At 37.9% G+C, this 27,086-nt stretch overlaps 1 protein-coding gene across 1 annotated transcript in view; it reads right to left on the reverse strand.

Annotated features, from left to right (window-relative positions):
* Positions 1-3,089: 3,089 nt before the first annotated feature.
* Positions 3,090-27,086, reverse strand: part of LOC115264998 (myosin-I heavy chain-like) — a 71,710-nt gene continuing 47,713 nt past the window's right edge. Inside the window, exons 6-11 of the mRNA XM_062847931.1 lie at positions 13,314-13,676; positions 12,764-12,999; positions 12,530-12,693; positions 5,157-6,320; positions 4,927-5,090; positions 3,090-3,386 (exon numbers count right to left, since the gene is read on the reverse strand). Of these exons, the coding sequence (XP_062703915.1) occupies positions 3,090-3,386; positions 4,927-5,090; positions 5,157-6,320; positions 12,530-12,693; positions 12,764-12,999; positions 13,314-13,676 (2,388 nt within the window). The remainder of the gene's footprint in view (positions 3,387-4,926; positions 5,091-5,156; positions 6,321-12,529; positions 12,694-12,763; positions 13,000-13,313; positions 13,677-27,086) is intronic.

Consider the following 27,086-nt stretch of genomic DNA (forward strand, 5'->3'; position numbering starts at 1 on the left):
ATTAATGCCGAAATATGTAACTTATTGGCTGTAAAACATGTAAACTCATCTTTCAATAACCCTTGAGCAAGGTGATGGCCATTTTCCACAAATTGTTTAAAGTTTAAAGCGTTATTTTTAACATATAAAAATGGACCTCTCGTCGATCAATTTCACCCCACTGATCAGTTTCACCCGAAATCACGGTACCCGTAGTGTTACTTGTATATGGTATATGATTTGATTTATTATACAAGAATGCCTAGAAGTTTTGAAATAACTTCAAAACTATATATTTATACTAGTTAAAAAAAAACAGCAAAATTATATAAAAATATGATTTCAAATTTAATGAAGACAAACTGATATAAAAATGTGATTTCAATTTGCTGTTGATTGCAAATCGTATTTTAGATTTGCTATCACTTTGTAGTTAGAGTTTGCTCGGGTAAACACTGGAGATTAGCTACAATATCAACATAATATGCTCAAGAGTACCTGTTCCTTTATCACCATTTCGAACAATCTCATATGACTATAATACCCTTAGGGGCTGTACAAAAACCACGTAGACCAATTTTGGGCATCTCAGGCCCCCCTCCTTTCTTGTAGACTTTCTTCCATACAAATTTTTTGAAAATTTTATGAAGCGTAGTCTTTGGTCAGACCCCCCTTCCTCCAAAAAGTCTACGTGGTTTATGAATGGTCCTTTACAAAGCCTTGCACTTATTATGCTACTTCAAATTTGCGCCTATATATGACGTAGGCGTTACCACCCCTGTTTTTTTTCTTGCGAAAGAGGCGTGCAGGAGCATTTCTGTCTGTATTGTTCCACGTTCTGGTGGGTTTAATGCTGCAGCATTACCGTCCGTGTTATCTTCTCCTCTAAAATCGCTCTGCATTTGTCGTTGAACCATTCGTTCCGTCGACTCCCTTTCACATAACCAACAGTGTTTTTGACTGCGTCGTTTACTGCCCCTACTCGCATAACAGTCTCATTTTTGCTGGGTTTCCTATTCATATGGAACTGGTATGCGAGTGGGGGCAGTTTATGTCTGTATTAACTTCAGCAGTCTTCTAGTAGGGCCATATGAACGCTCTTTTTCGGCAACGCTTCAAAGTTTAGGAAGCAATTTATAAGGTTTTCATCAAATTTATTGAAAATATCTTCACCTTTTATGCGTTCTATAGAAACCTGTATCACATTTCAAAAATCTGTATTTTTCTGTACTCTGTATCTTGTCTGTATAGAAGGTCAAAAATCTGTATAATACAGAAAAATCTGTATATCACTGTTGTTGATGACGAGGAGTTTTGGCTGGAGTATAACGTGATTAAACCACGGTCCTGACGTCGATAATGTTGGGGAAATGTTGTCCAGGAATAAAATTGTGGTCGATTTATGATTTCACCTGATGTAATGATCTCCACGTGTAACAATATGAGAGGCTGTATTGGAAGACGGTTCTACTAATGGTTGTGTTATTGGTCCACTATCACTTCTTAAAAAGTGTTCACTTACGAACCTAACATCCTGTATAAAGCGGCTAAAAACAATGCTTTATGTAGCTGTTTTGTCCTGCTAGATACGGCTTTGGGAGCATTGATAACAATTGATTGAATTGAGATACCTACCTAACAATTTTGATGGTGGTACTCTAACTACATGCTTACGCAACCAGCTGGACAATTTCTTTCCTTTCCACTTAAGTAAGAAGACCTCAAAAAATAAACATTTTCATCTATGTATATTTAACCTTCTTAGCGGTTTGCAATTTCACTGGTTATTGGCAATACGCTATTGCTGCTCAGAAATTTTGATTCTTTTCGGAGAAAAAACGGAGTATCCCGAGCAGGAACGAATAACTGACACATAACTGCAGCATACCAAAGTCAGGTATCATACCAAGACAAGGTATTGGTCGGTTATCCAGGTATTGAAAATAACTTATTTTGGTATTTTGTAGGTATTGATAAAATACCTCAACGAGTTATTGGTTTGATGTTGAGAACTGCTTGAGGTATTATTCAATTATGGAATAATCATTATTTGTATAGAAAAATCGCCGATTATTATTTAGGTATTGCAATACCTGATGTCATTATTCACTAGTTATGCACAGAATACACTCCAGTTATTATTTGAGGTATTTTACCTCTTATGCAGGGCTAATTAATAACTCATTCAGGTTATAGGTATTGGGTTTTCCATACCTGAGTTAGTTATTCTTCAGCTATTTTCTCCTGCTCGGGATACGCCATACGGTCTTTCCTTTATAATTGTCAAAAGCCCAATCGTTGTAGTTGCTAGGCATGAGTAACGCAGGAGTAAACATACTCACGCCTTGGTCCTTTCTTAACTTTTCTGATTTACTATTTACATGGCAAGTATGTGTTTCGGTTTTGTCCGGTTTCTGGTTGCGGATTTTTTGTTTGTTTGTTTGTGGAAGCTCTGGGAGGTAGACCGTAGTGCTATTTCTATGATCCAATTCAGTTCTATTGATTGGGTAAACAAAAATCTTCGTTTTTCGTCGTCTGGTGATGTGTTGTGGCAGTTTTTACCTATTCTAGTATACTTACAAAAGTTCTATTTCGTTGTAAATGAACCCAGTTTGGCCCATGCCTGAAAGTGTCCATGCGGTTGAATACCATTGGCAGGAAATATGCGCTTAACGAGTAACAATGTGTGTAATTTCTAAACAGAAATAGTTGGCACTTAAGAATCCTCATAGAATCAGTTTTTCTATAGAGTATGGTGTACTTATGAAAATAATCAGTTTGTAAAAAAGTGTACCCTTAACGGCTTAGTCTTATACAGATACTTATCAGTCCTAAAGTGTAGTACTTCTTAACGTTTGTATTAAATACGTTGAAACGCGCTGATAAATGGTAAATATTATGTTGTATAAGAATTGTCTCTGTATTGCCTTATCAACTAGGATAAAAATGCTATCGATGAATGCTTAACAAGTATGTATCGATGTTTAAATAACCTGTGGTTGAAGTTTCGTGTTGTGAATGGAAGACATTGAGGATAGTTTAAATTGGCGTACGAGGCTGATCAGTCAGTACAAAGCTGCTTGGGTGCTTCCGTCCCGGATCATACAGAGTTAGATGTTGACAGAGGCACCAGAGGGAGGCGGAGGAGATGATGTTGTCTTTACCAATTCCATGTATTGGAACGGGACGTGCAAGCTAATGCCATTGTGCTCGACAATTAGGTGGCCTCGCCGATGTGAAGCTCCGGTAACGGTAACGGCTTCTCCTTTGCGTAGCTGTTCTCCAACGGATGCTGCCACCGAATCTTCCGGGAAGTTCATTTTCATGATTCGCGTTTGCGGGTAACCGAGTTTGGAGTTTCCTGTCACGGTGTAGGATCGCGATGGCGGTACTGGAGGAGGGCGTTCCTAGTGAAAATAATACAATTGGACAATAAATCAAAATATATCGTGGAAATATGCACAGATTAACCGGACGCGCGCGATCAAGCAGCTTAAACTGTACCGCGCTCGTGCTGTATACGACAAGCGAGGATTTTTTTTGGTAGTGTTGTACTTTTTACTGAAAATCTTACGCGCTATACAAAAATATTCAAAGTTTCATACAAAAAATCTTACAAGGAGAGGGTGTCGAAAAATCGGAAAAATTGCCTTACGTAATAAATGGACAGCCCCATACGATTTAAGCCATATTTCACTAAAATGGAAATGGAAATATTTGTAGGATTTCAGCCGAACACTAATGCTTTGATTTTGATTTTGATCTAAATATCATTTTTCGTCATCTAAAATCGATTTAAACATGTTTTGGAAGATGATTCTTTTTAATTCTCGATTTCGTGAATTTCAGTTTTTGATTTTTCTAATTTTTATTTTTGATCATCCCCACACTTTTATATTTTTCCTGGAAGCCAATTTGGGGAACGGATCTTTTGAGATGTAAACATTTTGAGATTTTATGATTATTGTTGAAATATTATTATTTTAAATTTTTTTCACAGAAAATTTCATTTTCCGGGTAATTTTAAGGAAAATAATTTAAGAGTGTATTCGATTCCCTTAAACTATTAAACAAGGATAGAATGATTTGGGAAAAATTTAAAATATGTTAATTGTAGCGATTCAGTACAAAATAAACAATGACTTCTAAAAGGTGACTAAAACATCATTTTTTCAATGATTTAAAAAAAAAAATGTAAATACGCTTTAAAATACACCAAAAACCATTTTAAGATATACAAAACTGTCCTAAATATCAGCCAAAAATATAAAAAAAATATTTTCCACGAAACAAAAATTACAAAATTGCTCAAACTATACCCCGTCTAGAGGCGGGATTGGGTATTAGAGGGTTAACAGAAGAGCAAGTTTAATCAGTCATAGATCTATGACTGCTTCGAAAGAAGGTATCCAGCATACACTAAATAGATTCTCGAAAATACAATAAGAAGAATTTTCCAAGATGCGATATTATTTCCATTCTTCGTTTTGTGTATTTTATCCTATATAAGGTTTTCACTCAAATCCGAAAATAAATCAAAAGTTAAAAATGAGATCAAATGCTGATCAAATGTTAATAAATCTCGACAATCATTATACACAGAAAAAAATATTCATGTAAAATTCAGCGAAAAATCATGCACGTAAAGGGAATGCTAGAGTTAGTGCATATTTACATGAGAAATCATGTAAAATTATGTTACGTTCGTGTAAATTTCCACTAATAGTCGCGTAGCCGGTTGGAGTCAATCATGGTTTACGCGATGGTTGGCGGAAATTTACACGATGGTACTGTAATTTTACATTATATCTCATGTATACTTGCACTAACTCTAGCATTCCCTTTATGTGCATGATTTCTCCCTGAATTTTAATTACATATTTTTTTTCTGCGTAGATATGTTTGAGGTTCTGAGAGAAATATCAGAAGAAATGCTAGCAAACTTACCAGATCTAGGCCAAATAGTGTACAGGTTTGAGCAATGATCTTGGAGTCACACTTCTCATTGGGATCAGGAGGTGGTGTACCGGCAATAGGTTGTGGCCTCGGTCTCGTCGCAGTTCCCGTATTGTTGGCTTTAGTCGTAGGTCCTGTATTTCCAGGTCTAGCAGCTGAAATTGAAAGCAAGTTGTTTAGATCATTGGTTAAAAATAAAATAAAAAAAAACACATTCTTACCAGAACTTTTGTTCAACGTGAGCAGTCCATTCCCAACCAGTTTGATCTCGTGAGATCTCCGGATGGTACCCAATCGTTTTCTCAAATTCCATCCGCGCCACGTTGCTTGTATCAATGTGGCACTCTTCATGCGAACTTCCGTCCTCAAGTTCTCCAAATGTTGCCGGATGCCCTCACTGAGGAAAACGTGTCTTTTACCAGGGGCCCACGACAACGTCACCGATCCATCTAGCTCTGGAGGATTTTCTAGCGCAAAGTCCAAAATCAGTTTACAGTCTTCTAGAGCTTTCTCCTCGCAGCGTCTGAGCAGTCGGAACGGTGCCAACATTCGATAGCGGGCGGTAAACTGTTTGAAACGCATTCGATGTGGAAATCCACTGGCCATTAAATTCACGGTTTCCAACACCTGAAGGGCGCGGATTTGTCGCACCACAGTGCCGCGGTCGAATACACCTGCCTTCTCCGCTGTATTGCTACGAATGCACCGTACAAAATGCGGTCGCGCATGCACCAATGTCCGCAGTAAATTATCCAACCTCGTGTGGAAGTCCTGCGTCAGAGTCGAAACCGGCTCGTCTCCATTCAACAAGTCGGTGTGCGAAGTTGGCGCAATTCGGAAACTCAAACCACGTGGTACATTTTCCTGGGCATAGAGCGCCTTCAGCTCCGTTCCGAACAGGTGCGTCGCAAATCCAAAGTTGCAGGTGTGTTTGTAAAACACCGACACCAAATCATCCGGCACGACGTCGCGGTTCGTGTCCAAAAAGTTCGTCGTATCGTATTCGACGCGCCCGGCAAAATGCCGGATGGCAAACATTCGCGGATCGTACGGTTCCGATGCGCGCTGTTCCAACCGAGCGGAGTTCCTGTGTTGCACTTTGATTTTTGCCACATAGCTCTCTGCCGTACCGCGAACGGAGCACTCAGCGTCCAGCATGCTCAACAAGCCGGTACGGAGAGACGATATCAAATCGATACAGGGAACATTGTCCACGTAGTCTACCTCGGTGTCGCAAATGATTCCTTCCTCTCGGCACGATTCAACAGAACTTTTGAAGATGTGAGTATTGTAGAAATGTTGCATTGTTTCGGCGCATAGATTGATGCATAGGTGTTCCAACTGCGCGGGTCGGGGTTCTTCGAAGCCAAACATGTCCAGAATGCCTATACAAATGGTAATTCAACCGCATAAATAAAATAATTAAGTAAAAGTTTTAAGTTTTCAAACGCAGAGGGCCTGCAACGCTACCATTCAAACAAAGGAGGCAGTAAAGAAGCGTTACAAAATCGGTCGATTAAGTAGATGTGGTATAAACAGGGTGATGGTTATTGTCTATGCTACATAGACACACAGAGAAAAAGGCATTTGCTTAAATTTTTATTTTTAAATATCGATAATGAAAATTAAATGGATATTGAATTTATTGAAATGTTAAAAAAAACTTGCTTAAGTTGCCATTTTGGAAGTTGCATGGATTTATTATGTTTTTTTTTTCTATACATTTGTATGTCACTCAGAGTTTTCGTGCCCCAGTAACACACTTGTCGCAGAAGAATCACGGCTGCGCAAATTTTTGTTGCGCAGAAGTCACTGTGACTTACTTCTAACAAATAAATAAATAGGTACTTAGTCACAGCGACTTCTGCGCAACCAGTGTTGCCACAGGTACAGATTATTCTGTAAAAGTACAGATTTTTTTCAACTTTTTGGAACAGATTCTGTACGGTACAGATTACAGATTTTCAGCAAAAGGTACAGAATGGTACAGATTTTTTTTGAAATTGAGAAAAAATCATTAATATTCAAATTTAAAACATTTTTAATACTGATATTTTTGTTTTTAAAGTTCAGAAATTGGTAACAGTATACTCAAATTCAGTGTTTTTCATAGTTTAGCCTGAATGTAATGCTCTTTTTTGTGTATTTTAAGCGATTTCAAATTAAATGTGGTACAAATTTGGTACAGATTTTGGGTACAGATTTTTCGAATGTCTGGTACAGATAAAAAAGATTTTTGAGCCTCCGGTACAGATAAAAATGTGGCAACACTGTGCGCAACAAAAACCTGCGCCGCCGTGACTCTTCTGTGACAAGTGTGTTGCTTGGGTGCTATCATACTAGACAAAATTCAAAGAAATATTGTATCCGAAAGGGTTAGTTTGAATTATTATTTATTAATCTATCTGTTAAGAAATAAAATTGAAAGCTATACTGCAGATATAGGTAACAAAACAAATCTATTTTTCAGAGTGAAACATCTTAAATTTTTGCACTGCTGTTGTAACCCTCCTAAGATGTTAGAATTTTACCAAATTGTCATAAAATGAAGTGAAAACTCGAGAATTTTAAGCCATAATATATATTTTAAGAAAACTGGTGTAAAGGCTATGAAAAGTTATTTTAAAACAACAAAAGTTTTCATCAAAAAACGGTGCTTATTTTACAATACTCCTACACCTAATGATTGATTTTTTTTTTAAGTTTGTACTAAAAGTTTGAAAACTACATAATTTATTTTTGGCATGGAATTTTAAAGTTGTAATTAAGAGCTTTACATTTGTCCATATCCACTGGCCATGTTATCCATACCGTTTTTTTTTATCATGCTGTTTTGATACACGTTTTGACGGAGAAAATATTCAAAGAAAACAATATTTTTCAAATGCAATCCCGTACAAGATTTCTATGACACTCACTGCATCCAGAATCAAGAATCTTATTTACATAAACCCTGGAAAATCGACACAGGCATGGCATGTGTTGTTTGATATATTTTGGAAAAGAAGGCATGCGTGCACTGCAAAAATAAATCACATATCCAATGGAACATTTTCGTTAGTTTAGCTATACAAATGTTATTGAATATTTTATATTTTTTTTTCGAAAATATCACATGTTATGCGGTACATGAAAATTATGAGGAAATTTCTTAGCTTTTATTGGAAAATCACATAACTTTACAAAACCTATGGGATATACTACACGCAAAAAAAATCGTTCCGATATGCGTGCACTCCCAGTCACGGCAACGGGAACTATGCATAGCAACCATAACAACAATAAGAAATGTACACCGTGAACTATATGTCACGTTCTCTAGAACGCCCATATTGACAGCTGGAACTAGTTCCAGTTCATTTGTGTATTTTTGTTTGTTCACGTTTATCAGAACGGTGTTTTTCGCGTGTAGGATAAATGTGTCAATCATGTAGGAAACAGTGTAAATTATTAAAATAAAATTGTTCGCAAAGGACTTCAAAGCTTTAATTGATAGTTTCTCATCTATATTTGCGTGAAAAAAATATGAAAGCTTTCGTTTCTGTTTGTTTTGTTTTGTGGATGAAAAAACTACCTCTGGTTACTATTGTTGCGCATTCCCTGGAATTCTTATGGTATCCTCCATAACAGTAACACCACAAACATATAGACGTAACAAAACTGCGCTAGTTTTGTTTACGAAGCGATTTGTGCGTTCGAAATCGTGAGTAGATGCCAAAGTCGGTATAAAAAAAATAAGCCCGGAAATCTGGATTTCCCGGCACCCACGGTGATCGAACCGGACTAACTAAATATTATATCGATAGATAATGAGTTTTTGAGTTGAATGAACTAAAAAAAAAAATCGGAGGAAAATTGACGGAGATATGATTATTTCAGTTTCGTGGGTAACCGGGTACCCTGCCGGCATTATTCTGGTGTTTTTTTTTGCCACACTACGGTTAAATAGATTTTTGAAAAAAATCTTGGCGCAATCTCATAATTGTATGATATTTGCAATATTTACATCTATTAACAATGAGTTCTACTAAATTTTTGTAAAAAACGCTATATTGCCATTACTCCAACAAAAGGTACTACCTCAACGACGGGAGCGAATACTCGAATATCACTTGACATAGGCGCCAACTTGTAACGTAGTTGGGAGGGGTAAAGCTCTTCGAAATTGGATAAAATGCACTATTCATGAGTTTGCACTATTCATGGGTTTGCAGTTTTTTTTGACCAGCGCAGCGTTAGCCTGCGGTGCAATCTTTGTTTCAGTTTGAACAAATGGAATCTTTCTTGCGTGTTTTCACTTTGATTTGAGAAACAAAGTTATTCAAACAAACAGCAGACATGTTGATCATGACAAAACTCGGAATAAAATGCAGAGATTGAGTATATTTTGTCAATTTTTAAAGGACTTCCGGTCACTTGCATATCTCAATAATTCACGGCCGCAAAGACATTCCGTGCGGTTATTATTCAAATGTTTATCATAATATTTTCCAAACATTTGTGAATTTTAAGCGTTTGTTTTGAATTTCCTCCAGATCTCAAAAGAAGCGCCAGATTCTGGAATTAATTATTAAATGTTTGCGCAATTTTGAGAACTCTTGTTGAAGCAGTTTGTCGTTGTAAATCATCAAGAACTTCGAGCAATTTTGAAATGAGAAACAAACTGATCGAGGCTCTTGAAGCATCTAGATTTTTTTTTGGGGCATTTGTCTGTAGTACGACCTACTTATGATTGACTACATGAAAAAAATAAATTTAATATTTCAGTAAGATTCTCTATAACATAAGAATATTATTTGATTCAAGCGGATGCTTGACTCTCTTGGTATATTACCAGCTACACGATATGAAAATTCTAAATAGATTATTCAGGGTAAGTGAGTTCTGGTTTTCTGTAGGTAGGCTATTTGATTTTTCATCATTGTAAAATAATCTATATGTCGAAGAGCAACGAAAAAGCGTAAATTATTATTATTGTGTGGGAAGCGGAAATATCTTAATAAAATACTTGAATCACTAGTTAAAAATAAAAAAAAAAACTCCACTATTCAATTTTGCAAAAAGAAACCCTAAAAAATTCGAATTTTAAAGAAAAACTAGAAAAGGACGAGTAAATTTCTTTTCATTCCACTACTTTGCTTATCTTCGGACAAATAGGCCTATGTCGTATGCGACTTACAGTCTTCTTCAATATTGAGTACTCGTCAATTTCTTTAAAAGTTCATTTTTTTAGTTTTTTTTTGCAAAAGTGAATAGTGAAGTGTTCTTCAATATTTAACTAGTAATTTAAGTATAAGTGTTCTACTTAAAGTTCCATAGTGTTAGCGAAGTTAATAAAAAAATAAGTTTCCAAAAAAACTATCGAATTTCGAAAATTTATACATTAACAGCTAAATTTATTTAAATTTTTAGCTTAAAAACCCAAATATGTAGAAGTCCAATTAGTAATACCTACAGAAAAACACTACTAGTAAGTTACAAAAAAACAATAATTAAAACTTAAACTTCATCAAAAATCATATAGTTTTAAGAATTACAACAAAAATTTCTCTAGATTTCCGTTGCATATTCTGGCAGAAACTTTAATCATCTTTAATCTTGAGTTTCTTAAATACGCATAACAATCTCAAAACCTGGGTTAACTAAACCAGAATCGAGTTAATAGATGTTTGCTTTTTGTGTTCATATTTGTTGCAAAAACTAAAGGTTTTATGTTATTCAAGTTCTGTAGATCATAGGTTCCCAAACTTTCAGGTCGCGTGACCCCCTATTGCCAGCAGACGTAGTTTTCGCGACCCCCCATAAACGTTCCTCATTTGTTATTTGTTACAGTACAATATTTTACTGTCTCTTGCGACCCCCTGGATGAAGGCTGGCGACCCCTCTGGAGGGTCGCGACTCACAGTTTGGGAAACCATGCTGTAGATCTAAATAGTTCAGCTCGCTTTCAAGACAGAGAGATGAACCAGCCAAGGGCTCAAAGTCTCTTTAATATAGACAAATCAATCAATCAATCAATTTCAAGACAGCTCCACAAAAAATACCAATAAAAGGTTTACTGAATTTAAAAAGCCAATACCTTCGTTTTTTTATTATGATATCTTATATACGGCATAAGAATACAGTTGAACTAATATTAAAAAGCTCGAATCTGGGACGTCTGGTTACTTTACTCATTTTCGAGCTAAACAACACAAAAAAGGAGTAAATTATAAATATTACAGGGTTTAAAATAAGTGGATTTTAGCGCTTAGCCCCGCGTTAGCTGTTCCAGTCGTCCCGCAGTTTAGATCAGTTTGTGTGAATAACGTTTTTCTTAGCATGTGTACAATTACTTCGAAAATGAACGGTACAAATTTTGCGTGTTCCTTTATAACAGCGGTTTTCAGATCGTGCACCGCGGTGCACTTGGTGCACCGTGAAGCTTGGCTAAGTGCACCGCGTGTCTTCCAAATATGTTGCTTTCACAATAATGATTAGTATGTATTTTGTAATTAACTCAAAATATATCTTTTAGTTACACTGAACATTGGAGGCCTGATTTAACCATTATAAAATCACAGTTCTAGAGATCTTTGGATATCTCAAAAAACCACGAGGGAAATTTACAATGGGTCGCGTCGGAAATCCACTATAGTTTTTAAGTTGAAGTAAGGAATCTATCTTTTAAAAACGCGAGATGGGATCTCTGTTTAATTCACATGGCATTTACCAGGTTAATCTCAGAGAACATGCTCATTATTTTCAAATGAAATTTTATCATATATTCTTATAAGCTTGGGAGATCTTCCAAAAATCTTACCAGTCCTTATAAATATCTCCAGGAATTATGAATAATAGTCTTAGGAGCTATGTCACATATCTGTTATGTATAGAAGCAGAACTTTACCGAGGGATCTGCTGAGGATTTCGCTGAGAATTCTCGAAGATCTGGACTGGAATTTAAAAAAAAAAACACCGGCAGAAAAGTATAGGTCGACAAGTAATAAAGAAAAACAATCAAGTCATAGTCATGATCTGTGAATCGAAAAATACACTGGAGTTTTTTAACAAGAAACAAAATCTTTTAGAAATTTTGAAAAAGTGCACCGCGTGACGATTTATTTTTAAAAAGTGCACCGCGAAGCAAAAGGTCTGAAAACCTCTGCTTTATAACATGGTTTGCATCTTTGCTAAGAGTAACGACTATAACGAATGGTAACGGCTTCGTTATACCAGTGTATGATTGGCAAAGTAGAAATGCAATCTATTTTTAGCTTTTCGTCTTTTCTACTCTGATACTGCATAGGTAGGTAGATTTTTATTTGAAATAGTTTAACCCTCCTTGTGCATTGGAAGTCAAACCGATCCAAACCGTGCACTACGTTAGCGAGCTGCTGCCAACGTGCTGTATTAGGAAGGCTAAGGAAATCCTCATCTATATAAAACATAAAATTATATTAAATGATCCTTATAATGTATACACGTTACATTATTGACTAACTGAAATGATTTGGAAGCTTTTTCAATTCAGTTGTTTTAACAATGCTTCCACTTTGCTGAAAATCTACATTTAATTTAATTTTAAAAGAGGTAAAATACTGAAGGAACTCACCAATAAATCCATCGGTTGCATGTCGCACCGCATTATTGAGAGCGGCCATCGATTTCGAGCCGGCATTTCCTCCGATTGTGGACGCATGCTGACTTGCCACTTCTGCTTGATTGTGCACGGATTCATTACTGTCGGAGCTGAGCGTTCCCAACGTCGACCCCAAGCTAAAATTGCAAAGTTTGTAATCAATTTGTTGTTTTTGTTGCACTCAATGTTGCTCGTTGCGCTGCTCACCGTTTCAGACTGTTCGCTCTCCGCACGATGGTTGCCACCGTACGGCAGTAGAGCGCTTTGGCGAGAGAATCTCTCGTCATATTGGACATGTTGGCGTCACAGACCGACTTTATCAGCTGACCGCGTGCATTGTGCGTCCGAATGGTAAGGCCACGGAACAGCTGCGCAGGGGGTACTCCTAGCAAATTGGCTACCGCATTCAATTCCGTTTCGCCGCTCACCTCCACCTCGAGACCCTACACAACAACAACAGACGAGAAAATACGAAGAAGACGGGTACCGTCCGCGTGTGAATGGCGTAATGTATAAAGGTTGGTGGTATACAAATGCAACAGAGAAAAAAGTGCCATAATTTGCTCAGACGTAAAGAAGTTAACTATCATTGGATATCAGACGTAAATTACCCATAAACGTTAGTCATCATAGCAAATTTCGAAACACTTCCTCTCCATTGATCGGGCGAGGAGTGGGTCTCGATCCACTGACCTTCCGATCGCCAGCCCCGAGACGATCCTCGGAGCCAGCGATACAATAGTCCTACTGAGCTTACCTGGCCATCTACAAACTGCACGTTGCCCAGTAGAAGGACTGCCGCCAGCACTCGTACCACGTCCAGGAAGGGAATGCCCAAAATTCCGAGGCACGCCTTCCACGCTTGAAACCGTGCTGCATCCTCATGTTCGTCCTGTCGGATGTCGCCGTTCTGCAGGTACCTCAGATTGGCCGGTGAGTAACCTTCGAGATTCAGTCGAGCACACTCCTCTGCGTTCAGTCCAGCTAACATTTGGTAGAAGATGTGGTAGTTTTTCTCGTTCGGTAATGGCCTTATGACACGGGTTTGGTCCAGGAAGTAACAGTGGATTTTGGTCCGGTAGAGCGCCCCGTCCGTTACTTGCACCTCGATAAATTGCCCCTGGTGATGGTGGAAATGTTTAGAAGATATTGGAAGCATTTTGGATGCTAGTTACCAGGGATGCCAGATATTATATTACATATTTTGATATTTATTAGATGGCAACGCAACAAGTTGTAAGAAGATGATTTTTTAGTTAGCTTTACAATGTGGCCTAGGGAACGTCCATTAATTACGCCACGCTTTAAGGGGGGGAGGGGTTCAACCAAGTGTGACGACCCATACAAAAATTTCAGAAGTCATATAAAAGTGTGATATTGAAGGGGGAGGGGGCAATTTTTGCGTGACGTAGTTTATGGACGCACCCTTATTGAGCCATATACAGCTGTGTTCATAAAAATAGCAGTGAAAGCCGTTTTCTATACAAAATGGCCAACTTTGGCATGCAGTTACATTGTTCTCCTATGCACAATTGAGATGAAAATTTGACAGCGAACTACAAATATGGTGAAAATTGTAATAGCAAAATCTGAGAATTTTCAAATCACGTTGAAAAAAGTTAAACACTTTGTGAAATTGATCAAAATAATAGCAGTGTTTGTTTTGATATTTTTTACCCAGCAAACATTTTTAAATTTTTTAAATTTAAACATCATCTTGTAACCCAGGCGAAAACTGTTTCAATAGCGTACGAAAATATTTTTTGCTTCTTCAAGGTAAAGCTACATTTTAATTCATTGACACTGCTATTCTTTTGAACGATTTCACATAGTGTTTAACTTTTTTCCACGTGATTCAAAATTTTCAGATTTTGCTATTATAATATTCACCATATTTGTAGTTTGCTGTCGAATTTTCAGCTCAATCGCACGAGTTTTGAAATACACACAATTTTTATTTCGCTGGAAACCAGCAATATTTTGCTGGTTTTTGACATGCTGTAAAACCAGTAATCCAACCAGCAAAATATTTTTGCTGAGTTTTCGGCAACGCGTTTTGACAGCTTATTTTGCTGGTGGTTCAGCAATTTTGTCCGAGGTGTAGTCCGGTCGGATTTTTTTTTCATTTTTCTTTTCAATTGAAACAAACATTGATAAAAAAATCTTGAGAAAATGTTCTTTATAACTAGAATTCCGATATCCAGTGGTAAAAAATAGAAAGATGGCTCATCGAAGAAGTGGCACAATGAATTTAAATGATAAATGCGATGAAAATTATAACTTTTAAAGAGGAATTTTCAAGTACTTCTGCTTGCTAAGTGTTTCGAGCAGAGGCGCGAAAAAAGTATCCAGGAACGTGTTAAGTGTTTGACAGCACTTTTGCTGGTGTTTCAGCAATTTCTAATTTTGCTGGCTCTTCAGCTATCATTGCTGCATTTTCTGCAAACTATAGTTTGCTGATAAATACCCTTCCAGCAGTTTATTTTGCTGGATGGGAAAATCAAAATTTGGTGTGTAGGGACGAATGTTGAAATATACGAGTTTTGCAGTAGGTATTTATTCGTTGTATACCGAGTCGTTCTAAAAACTGAAAGTTTTTAATTGCTTTAAACACATTTGCATACTTTTTGCATATAAAAACTCGAAACTAGGTATATCTTGACGTTGAAGAAAGATATTTTTTTCACAGGCATTGAATCGTTTCAAAACATTTATAAATATTTTAGATATCTAAAGAATTTCGAAAACAGCACTTAAAGAGGGGATGGCCAAAATATTCGGGATAGGTAGCTTTTTTTCCTCTCACAATAAAGTTCAACAAGATGTTGCTATTCATAGAGGGCATTACGAATTCTCAAATTTTGACTGTTTGGCAACCTATTTTATGTGCATCATTGGTACAAATTTGGGCTCGATTGGTAATCTTTCGCGAGACTAGAACCGTTCTCGTAAAACACTATTTTTTAGACAACCAATATCGATTCTTCAAAAGCCTTTACATAATATGCTCTTTTTGAACGTTGAAAAAAGTTATGATGGATTGACCCTTTTCGGAGCTCTCTCGAAAAAATTGTTAATTTTTTTCATCAATGTAACACAGCGAAAGGCCCCCTCCCTCCTCTCTTAGTGTTACGTAATATGCGCACGAATCCTTAGGGAAATTTATGTGGTTTCTCCGGACGATATCGCCGAGAGTAAGTTTGAGAAACTTTTGACAGAGTTTGAAGAGGAAAAGGAGAAGAGTATTTGAAGAAGTTATTATTATTACTATTTATTAACGATACTTTACCGTTATTGTGGCATTCGTGTCAGTCAGAAGTGAAAAAAGAAATTTGCAAGTGAAATTCAAGATTTTTTTTTTGTTAGACTTTGGAAGATGTTCTACAGATAATAACATAAAAATTTATAAATATTGGGAGCATGGTCAAGTCTTTGACAAAATTACTAGAGCACTAAAATTTGGACTGTTGAAAATGCTTTGACATCCATGTGCACAACAGAACATGTGCTCGATGAACAAATTGAGATTTGAAATTATGAAAAGAAATCCACGTACTCCGGTGAGACTCGAACTCACGACTCCCAATTCGCTAGACGGGCGCTTCTATTCCTTCAAGCTACGGAGTCACTCGACTATCTCCGTCGCCAGCAGGCCTAGAACTGAACTCGATTCCACAATCGCACATGGTTATCTTCTTTTCACAATCCAAACCCCCTTCGGATGGGATTAGGTGACTCCGTAGCTTGAAGGAATAGAAGCGCCCGTCTAGCGAATTGGGAGTCGTGAGTTCGAGTCTCACCGGAGTACGTGGATTTCTTTTCATAATTTCAAATCTCAATTTGTTCATCGAGCACATGTTCTGTTGTGCACATGGATGTCAAAGCATTTTCAACAGTGTAATTTCCCACATGGCTTGGTCAGCCAAAGCAAAATCAAGAAATTGACATTTGTAAGGTGCTACGGTCACCCTTACCGTATTCGGTCGGCCGAGGACCGACCCGTCGAGAGTCCGACTGCACACTAATTGCCATACCAATAAGTGATTGGAAGGCAGTGCCCGAAGCTCTCGACAATTAAAAATAACTTCCTCTCCCGCTTTGACATACATGTGCACAACAGACAATGTGTTAGATGTTCATCTAATCCCATCCGAAGGGGGTTTGGATTGTGAAAAGAAGATAACCATGTGCGATTGTGGAATCGAGTTCAGTTCTAGGCCTGCTGGCGACGGAGATAGTCGAGTGACTCCGTAGCTTGAAGGAATAGAAGCGCCCGTCTAGCGAATTGGGAGTCGTGAGTTCGAGTCTCACCGGAGTACGTGGATTTCTTTTCATAATTTCAAATCTCAATTTGTTCATCGAGCACATGTTCTGTTGTGCACATGGATGTCAAAGCATTTTCAACAGTGTAATTTCCCACATGGCTTGGTCAGCCAAAGCAAAATCAAGAAATTGACATTTGTAAGGTGCTACGGTCACCCTTACCGTATTCGGTCGGCCGAGGACCGACCCGTCGAGAGTCCGACTGCACACTAATTGCCATACCAATAAGTGATTGGAAGGCAGTGCCCGAAGCTCTCGACAATTAAAAATAACTTCCTCTCCCGCTTTGACATACATGTGCACAACAGACAATGTGTTAGATGTTCATCTAATCCCATCCGAAGGGGGTTTGGATTGTGAAAAGAAGATAACCATGTGCGATTGTGGAATCGAGTTCAGTTCTAGGCCTGCTGGCGACGGAGATAGTCGAGTGACTCCGTAGCTTGAAGGAATAGAAGCGCCCGTCTAGCGAATTGGGAGTCGTGAGTTCGAGTCTCACCGGAGTACGTGGATTTCTTTTCATAATTTCAAATCTCAATTTGTTCATCGAGCACATGTTCTGTTGTGCACATGGATGTCAAAACATTTTCAACAGTGTAATTTCCCACATGGCTTGGTCAGCCAAAGCAAAATCAAGAAATTGACATTTGTAAGGTGCTACGGTCACCCTTACCGTATTCGGTCGGCCGAGGACCGACCCGTCGAGAGTCCGACTGCACACTAATTGCCATACCAATAAGTGATTGGAAGGCAGTGCCCGAAGCTCTCGACAATTAAAAATAACTTCCTCTCCCGCTTTGACATACATGTGCACAACAGACAATGTGTTAGATGTTCATCTAATCCCATCCGAAGGGGGTTTGGATTGTGAAAAGAAGATAACCATGTGCGATTGTGGAATCGAGTTCAGTTCTAGGCCTGCTGGCGACGGAGATAGTCGAGTGACTCCGTAGCTTGAAGGAATAGAAGCGCCCGTCTAGCGAATTGGGAGTCGTGAGTTCGAGTCTCACCGGAGTACGTGGATTTCTTTTCATAATTTCAAATCTCAATTTGTTCATCGAGCACATGTTCTGTTGTGCACATGGATGTCAAAGCATTTTCAACAGTGTAATTTCCCACATGGCTTGGTCAGCCAAAGCAAAATCAAGAAATTGACATTTGTAAGGTGCTACGGTCACCCTTACCGTATTCGGTCGGCCGAGGACCGACCCGTCGAGAGTCCGACTGCACACTAATTGCCATACCAATAAGTGATTGGAAGGCAGTGCCCGAAGCTCTCGACAATTAAAAATAACTTCCTCTCCCGCTTTGACATACATGTGCACAACAGACAATGTGTTAGATGTTCATCTAATCCCATCCGAAGGGGGTTTGGATTGTGAAAAGAAGATAACCATGTGCGATTGTGGAATCGAGTTCAGTTCTAGGCCTGCTGGCGACGGAGATAGTCGAGTGACTCCGTAGCTTGAAGGAATAGAAGCGCCCGTCTAGCGAATTGGGAGTCGTGAGTTCGAGTCTCACCGGAGTACGTGGATTTCTTTTCATAATTTCAAATCTCAATTTGTTCATCGAGCACATGTTCTGTTGTGCACATGGATGTCAAAGCATTTTCAACAGTGTAATTTCCCACATGGCTTGGTCAGCCAAAGCAAAATCAAGAAATTGACATTTGTAAGGTGCTACGGTCACCCTTACCGTATTCGGTCGGCCGAGGACCGACCCGTCGAGAGTCCGACTGCACACTAATTGCCATACCAATAAGTGATTGGAAGGCAGTGCCCGAAGCTCTCGACAATTAAAAATAACTTCCTCTCCCGCTTTGACATACATGTGCACAACAGACAATGTGTTAGATGTTCATCTAATCCCATCCGAAGGGGGTTTGGATTGTGAAAAGAAGATAACCATGTGCGATTGTGGAATCGAGTTCAGTTCTAGGCCTGCTGGCGACGGAGATAGTCGAGTGACTCCGTAGCTTGAAGGAATAGAAGCGCCCGTCTAGCGAATTGGGAGTCGTGAGTTCGAGTCTCACCGGAGTACGTGGATTTCTTTTCATAATTTCAAATCTCAATTTGTTCATCGAGCACATGTTCTGTTGTGCACATGGATGTCAAAGCATTTTCAACAGTGTAATTTCCCACATGGCTTGGTCAGCCAAAGCAAAATCAAGAAATTGACATTTGTAAGGTGCTACGGTCACCCTTACCGTATTCGGTCGGCCGAGGACCGACCCGTCGAGAGTCCGACTGCACACTAATTGCCATACCAATAAGTGATTGGAAGGCAGTGCCCGAAGCTCTCGACAATTAAAAATAACTTCCTCTCCCGCTTTGACATACATGTGCACAACAGACAATGTGTTAGATGTTCATCTAATCCCATCCGAAGGGGGTTTGGATTGTGAAAAGAAGATAACCATGTGCGATTGTGGAATCGAGTTCAGTTCTAGGCCTGCTGGCGACGGAGATAGTCGAGTGACTCCGTAGCTTGAAGGAATAGAAGCGCCCGTCTAGCGAATTGGGAGTCGTGAGTTCGAGTCTCACCGGAGTACGTGGATTTCTTTTCATAATTTCAAATCTCAATTTGTTCATCGAGCACATGTTCTGTTGTGCACATGGATGTCAAAGCATTTTCAACAGTGTAATTTCCCACATGGCTTGGTCAGCCAAAGCAAAATCAAGAAATTGACATTTGTAAGGTGCTACGGTCACCCTTACCGTATTCGGTCGGCCGAGGACCGACCCGTCGAGAGTCCGACTGCACACTAATTGCCATACCAATAAGTGATTGGAAGGCAGTGCCCGAAGCTCTCGACAATTAAAAATAACTTCCTCTCCCGCTTTGACATACATGTGCACAACAGACAATGTGTTAGATGTTCATCTAATCCCATCCGAAGGGGGTTTGGATTGTGAAAAGAAGATAACCATGTGCGATTGTGGAATCGAGTTCAGTTCTAGGCCTGCTGGCGACGGAGATAGTCGAGTGACTCCGTAGCTTGAAGGAATAGAAGCGCCCGTCTAGCGAATTGGGAGTCGTGAGTTCGAGTCTCACCGGAGTACGTGGATTTCTTTTCATAATTTCAAATCTCAATTTGTTCATCGAGCACATGTTCTGTTGTGCACATGGATGTCAAAGCATTTTCAACAGTGTAATTTCCCACATGGCTTGGTCAGCCAAAGCAAAATCAAGAAATTGACATTTGTAAGGTGCTACGGTCACCCTTACCGTATTCGGTCGGCCGAGGACCGACCCGTCGAGAGTCCGACTGCACACTAATTGCCATACCAATAAGTGATTGGAAGGCAGTGCCCGAAGCTCTCGACAATTAAAAATAACTTCCTCTCCCGCTTTGACATACATGTGCACAACAGACAATGTGTTAGATGTTCATCTAATCCCATCCGAAGGGGGTTTGGATTGTGAAAAGAAGATAACCATGTGCGATTGTGGAATCGAGTTCAGTTCTAGGCCTGCTGGCGACGGAGATAGTCGAGTGACTCCGTAGCTTGAAGGAATAGAAGCGCCCGTCTAGCGAATTGGGAGTCGTGAGTTCGAGTCTCACCGGAGTACGTGGATTTCTTTTCATAATTTCAAATCTCAATTTGTTCATCGAGCACATGTTCTGTTGTGCACATGGATGTCAAAGCATTTTCAACAGTGTAATTTCCCACATGGCTTGGTCAGCCAAAGCAAAATCAAGAAATTGACACTAAAATTTGGGTTGAATGTCTTGGTGATATTTTAACTGGATTCTTTAGCGACTTTTTGACAGAATTTTAACACAAAAAAATCTGGATTATTTCATGGGGAACTTCTGGCAAAATTTATCCAGACATTCGTTCGTAGAACTTTCAGACAGAGGCAGATCTATTAACTGGATCTGCCTCTGTCTGAAAGTTCTACGGTATTTACTTTTTCCATTTTTTGTCCGAATTGCCCGTGGTATAGCTGTGTGAATGAGATGGTTTTCGTTTTTTAAATGAATTTGAGAATCCCTTCTCGGGTTTCCGCTGAAAAATAAATTCTGATACTGTTTGGTGAAATTAAAGTGTTCACCAAGGTGCTCACCAATCTTTTCAAACGGATTTTTTTTTAATTCTATAAAGAATTCTGTCAAGTATTCTCACATACTTAAAAATACTCTATTCACAAGGCTTTAAGGACTTTTTTTTAATATTTTAACCACTATTTTGCAAACAAATTCTAAGGAATTCTAAGGAAGAGTATTTTCAACAATTCTCAGAGATGTCTCAGAAAGCATTCTCATAAAATTCAAATTTTATGAATTTTTCAACAAATTTAAAAAACTTTAGAATTATCAACATATGTTCTAGCGGGATTCTTTTTTGATATTTAAAAGTTTATATTTCCAGTTAAAAAAATATCTGAAAGATGAAAAGTATTTGAGCTGTTTCTACATACGAGAGAAATGGTATTTCTTAAACCTAAGGGATTCAATAAGAAATATCTCAACAAGTTGCATCCTAACATACTAAGTTTGCCAGGCTTATTGCATCTGTGATTTCTGGTGAATTTCTGTGAAGTCCTTTAGGAGTTCTGGCAAGAATGTTCCGAGCAGACTTCCTAAATCCAGATTCGTTGAGCATTATACCAATGATTTCAATCATATTTAAGAAAACTTCCTTCACTGGGAAATGGTCAAGTAGTTCTACAGGTTTTCAAAAATCAACAAATTCTTAAAATTATTTATCAACTTCAACATTGTATATTTACTAGAGTTCCCCATGTCCATAAATAAGAATTGATCATATACACTCAGTAGCAAAAAAAAGCCAAGTTGATTTTTTCTCCTAAAATACGTCGTGTTCAATCTGCTGCAACTTTGGCAATTATCAATATTTTTGGCTGAAAATTTTACCACTTCATCATCAATATATTGATAATGTATGGTCAAAATTTCATATTGATAGAAATTATATATTTTGAGTTATAACAACTTTTATGAAAAAATCCATTTATGGACATACTTTTTTCAAAAATCCGTATTTCAGTGAAAAATTAAGGTAGCTTCATAAAAATTTCACTGCAGTGTCAGTAAATATAGGAAATGAAGTGGTCGAAATTTGAAATGTTTTCATCCAGCGGTTTGGGCCACAGAAATCGTCAAAGTTGAAGTACCACTGTGGGTGCCTACAGTTTTCACTCCATATTGACCACGCTGCAACACCGGTGCAGAAAAAAAAGCCGAGGTCAATTCGTTCCATTAATGTTTAAATCTAAGTTTTAGTAAACAATCCATATTATATGACATATTTTTATAATTTTTCGTGTGGTCTGCTAGTTGTTTATGACATTCTACACGTAACACATAGTGCGTTATGCGTTACACGTAATGCGTTACAAACATGCATATGTTAGTGAATGGGCCTTTTCATTTGACGTCTTAAATCAGCTGATTTTTCGGGCCTTTGACAGTTCTCCTATGAAAATGACAGTTTGGCGTTTGCGCCTTTGTTCGGCGGTTGTAAACAGTGGCATACACGAACCTGTCAGCTGAAAAGGCCTATATACAAGTAATTTGTATAATTTAAAAATTTTGGCAACTGCAAAAAAAATATTATAAGTATTGACGATTTTATGAATTTCTAGACTCTAGTGCAATTTCGTTTTAGTGAGATACAATTTGCACACTCACTAATATTAGTAGGCGTATGCATCTAAATGCTTGACATTCTACCAAAACCGAGATCAAAACAAGGGAGACGAGCTCACATACGACCTGCACCGAATCTTGTTTTTTTATCGGACAGATTTCGTATAAGGAATATTTTTTCCACCGGATGCGCTGACATTCGTTCCAGACCCAGTTATGAGATGCAGTACACGGTAAAAATTCTGCACGATGATACGAAGGGATTGGCACTTGAATTCGCACTACTTGCCTATCAATTCGTTATCATTTGAATATCACTTGGAAAGGAACATCTTATGCCTCTTCAGTTTTAATGGAACATCGCTTCAAATCGCTAATGACAATGTTTTGATTTCAAAACAAAAATAAAAAAATAGTTTGTGCCACACCCAGGTTTGATAGCAGGACCTTCACCGTTTCAATCTTCAGTCTTACCACTACTCTAATTCACAACTGTTAGAAAGCTGTTAATCGAAGCGAAACACTTTCTACCATCTGTCATCTATATTTACTTTCATATCTAAAGCAGTCATTCTCAAATCAAGAACTTTTCACTTCAGATCTTATAGCTTTGTGCAGTAGTGTAAATCGAAGTGATTTTCAGTTGATTTATCCGGTGTGTTTGTTTTGGTTCTCAAGTCAACACTGACAGCATTGCGAACCTAAAGGAAAATGCATTTGTGATCATGTTGCTTGGGAAGTTGAATAGTTAAGGGATTTTTCCCTTGATTCGAGCGTGCAGAATTTTTACCGTGTAATGAATAGTGTTGTTTGGCCTCCGGTCGCAGCCGAGCGGTAGGGAAGCTGATAGGTTCGAGATTAGGCTCAGGAGTCGTTTAACCCGTAGGGATACGTCAGAGAGGAGGTTGGAATTTTGGGTCGGCAGGGTGGGTGGTGGAGTTGGGTGGGACAGATGTGATGACTGGGCGGTGCAAGGAGGGTATCTGAGAGTGCTTTGGAGACCTCCTAGTTCGGCGAGTCAACCTGAAGTAACTGTTTCATCCCTGACGTGCCCTGCCCGTACCCTCAGTGTTTCTGCATTTTAATCTAACTGTGACCAGAGGTTCAAGCAGCACAACATGTAGTACACACTGTCCATCTCAATCTGTTTCACTCATTATACCCAGATGGGTTCCGACCTAGGCTACGACTCCATGAATCTCCAAATTGTTTCTGAAATCTCCAGATTCGTCTGGCTGGTTCTCCAGATATTCACCTTAATGTAAATCTAATCCCAGAATCTCCCATGCCTGAAAACATGAGCTTTATTCCATATTTCTTCGTCGGTTGTACTGAATGTTTCACTAAACTGTGTCAAACAATCAAAATAATAACAATGAGAAAAAAAGTTGTTGTCGAGGTAACCGTGAGAAAGCGTAGGTGTTCAGTGAGGTGTGCAAATAGTCACTATGGAATAATTTTTTGCACAATAGTCTAATAAGGTGTAAAATACTCCATAAACAATTTGTGGGGTTCAATTTAGAACCACAAAGTATGATATAGAAAGGCATGTAACATCACTTGTTTGCTTATGATAAGGTTTGAACAGTAGCAAAAATTCGAACATGTGATGGGAATTATATTCAAGTTGTGCCCAAAATAGACGTGGACTAGATGGAAATAGAAATCAAGGGACAATGATTCAATCTTATTATTTTAAGGAAATGGTTGTTTTACATGATATGAAAGCCAATTTATGAATAAGTCATTCAAACCAAACTGACCATGCGGCATTGGTGAGGTGCAACTCGATCGTTATAGATCCGTATTTATTATTAGTATGATAGGAATTAGATAAAAACCCCAATCAACTGCGACATTTGCACCCATTTAGACTCGGCCCAAATTAATTACTATCACAGTCGAATTTCGCACACGACTTCGCAGCGGGTAGCGTTCACAAGTTCGATTGAGCTCATGACAGGGGTGTCGGATGCAGAACAGGTAAACAACATATGTTTGATTAGTGTGAGCTGTCACTGGGAAATGATGATTCAGTGGATTCTCAAATCATAACAGTAGTTTAAACATCTTTAAGAAACCCAATAATAACTATTCATGTAATAGTTTTGGGATTTTCAGGCTTTCCAGCCCCATTGTGAAACTAAAAACACCTTACCCAAGTAACCAAAAGTTCCGCTTCCCATGACATAATGCACATTCAAGTTCCACAAAGTTCAGATAAAGTTCCGAATGGTTATTTCTGGCTGCTTAAGAGGCTAACAATGAGCCTTAAGAGGCTAACAATGAGCCTTGCTGGAACTTATGTGCGAAGTTCCAGCAAGGATCATTGTTAGTCTCTTAAGCAGCCAGAAAGTTCCATTCGGAACTTTATCTGAACTTCGTCGAACTTAAAAGCTGCTTAAAATGCTTCTCGGAAATTTTTTGGAACTTTCTAGTTCCTTGAAGTTCATTTTAGTAGCTTGATGTTCTAAGGATTTATTTTTGTCATTTTAGCAAAAACATGATTATAAGATATATCATAGACAACTAAATTAAATTCACCAAATTAATGAATATGAAGTGCAAATGAAAAAAAAAATATGACGCCCACCAGATTCGAACCGGTAGTCGCTGCGTTATAGCCCTACACTGAACCCCACCTCCATAATTGCGATGGAGTGCAGAACGGATGAAATCTGACAGTCGGCATCCAGGTTTGCACACTTGTACAGTAGCGAAGTCAACTTAATCATATTATGTATCTGTAGCAGCGCAGCGGTATGACAGCAGCTTATCACGCAGGAGGTCCCGGTTCAAATCTTCATAGGAGTGCATAAGTAAATAAGTATGTAAAGTAAGTTTGAGCATGTATTCTCAAGAACACCAGCAACAACAAGGTGTGTGATGAATCTGAAAAGTACATTTTTCACATTCATTTTGATGAAGTTCCGTCAGAAGCTGCTTAGAAGGCTATCCGACTTCCTTATGTGAACCTTCAAGTTCCGAAATAACTTAAAAATGAAGCTGCTTAGAAGGCTAAAGAGCAACCTCCAACAAGCTGCTTAGCTTATAAAGTACCGTAAACCGAGGTCAAATTGATCTCCGGGTCGAAATGATCAGGCGTTTTTCAGTTAGATAAAGCATACCTTAAATACTTTCCTTTCAAATATCGTACTGTTGGCAGCTTATACCAAATGATACTTGAAAAGAAATTGTTTAAAGTATGCTTTATTCAACTGAAAAAAGTCTGATCGATTTCGACCCGGAGATCAATATGACCACGGTGTACGGTACCCTCATATCTGAACTTTTGGTCACTTGGGTATGTTCTCTTACTCTGACGTTTTGCTTTGCATCGGATCTTTTTCAAGGATTCGAGTTACACTGGTCGACAGTGGATCACGCACTTTGACCACTTGTTCCATTTCTGATGGATTTTGGCCCGCTGATTCCGAATCTGACTTCGGAATTGTTGTAACACGTACAGTTTTTGAGAAAAATAGGGTTTTTTTTTCACAAAATTTCATATTTTCATAAAAAATAAACTATTGTCTTTATATTATTATTTTTTTATCTGCTCATCTCAACCAATATTTATATTCGATAGATTTTGATCCACTGATTTAGAATCTGACCTTAGAGTTCCAGTAACACGTACAGTTTTTGAGAAAAATGGGGTTTTATTCACAAAATTTCATATTTTCTGAGAAAATAAAATTATAGTCTTTTTAAATTTGAAGTTTTTATCTACTCAACCAATATTTTAACTAGATAGATTTTGATCCACTAATTCGTAATCTGACCTAAGAATTAAAACACGTTAAATTTTAAAGAAAAATGGATTTTTATTCACAAAATTTTATATTTCCATAGAAAATAAAATATTGTCGTTATAGTTTTATTTTTTTATCTGCTCATCTTAACCAATATTCATATTCAATAGATTCTCGTATACTGATTCGGAATCTGACTTCAGAATTCCGAAACGCATACAATTTTGAGCGAAATAGGGTTTTATTTACAAAATTTCATTTTTTCTTAAAAATTTTATTTTTTATTATCTGCTCATCATGAACAATATTTATAATTAATGGGTTTTAAGTCACTGATTCGTAATCTGACATAAGAATTTGTGTAACACGTAAACTTTCTAAGAAAAAATAGGGTTTTATTCACAAAATTTCATATTTTCATAGAAAATAAAATCTTGTCTTTATTATTTTAAATAACTGATTCAGAATGTGAATTAAGAATTTGTGCAACACGTACAATTTTTGAGAAAAATGGAATTATATTTATTAAATTTCATAGAAAATAAACTATTGTCTTTACAATTTTTATCTGCTAATCTTTATATACAGTGTGCGGCAGGAAAAAATGCGAAAGGATCAAGGCACTATTACTCGCTAAATATGGGATATGTATGACTATTTTTCCATGACAGTGGATCAGTCAATGTCTATATTCTAGCACCGAAAAAAAAATGAACATATTTGATGTTTAACATGTGACAATGTAGGCCTAATAAGCGGATATCAATAAACTGCGCGCCCAATGGTCATTAAACAAAATGACTATAACAGTAACAAAATTAGCTCAAATTCGATG

Source organism: Aedes albopictus, chromosome 2 (assembly GCF_035046485.1).
Source record: "Aedes albopictus strain Foshan chromosome 2, AalbF5, whole genome shotgun sequence".
Taxonomy (NCBI): domain Eukaryota; kingdom Metazoa; phylum Arthropoda; class Insecta; order Diptera; family Culicidae; genus Aedes; species Aedes albopictus.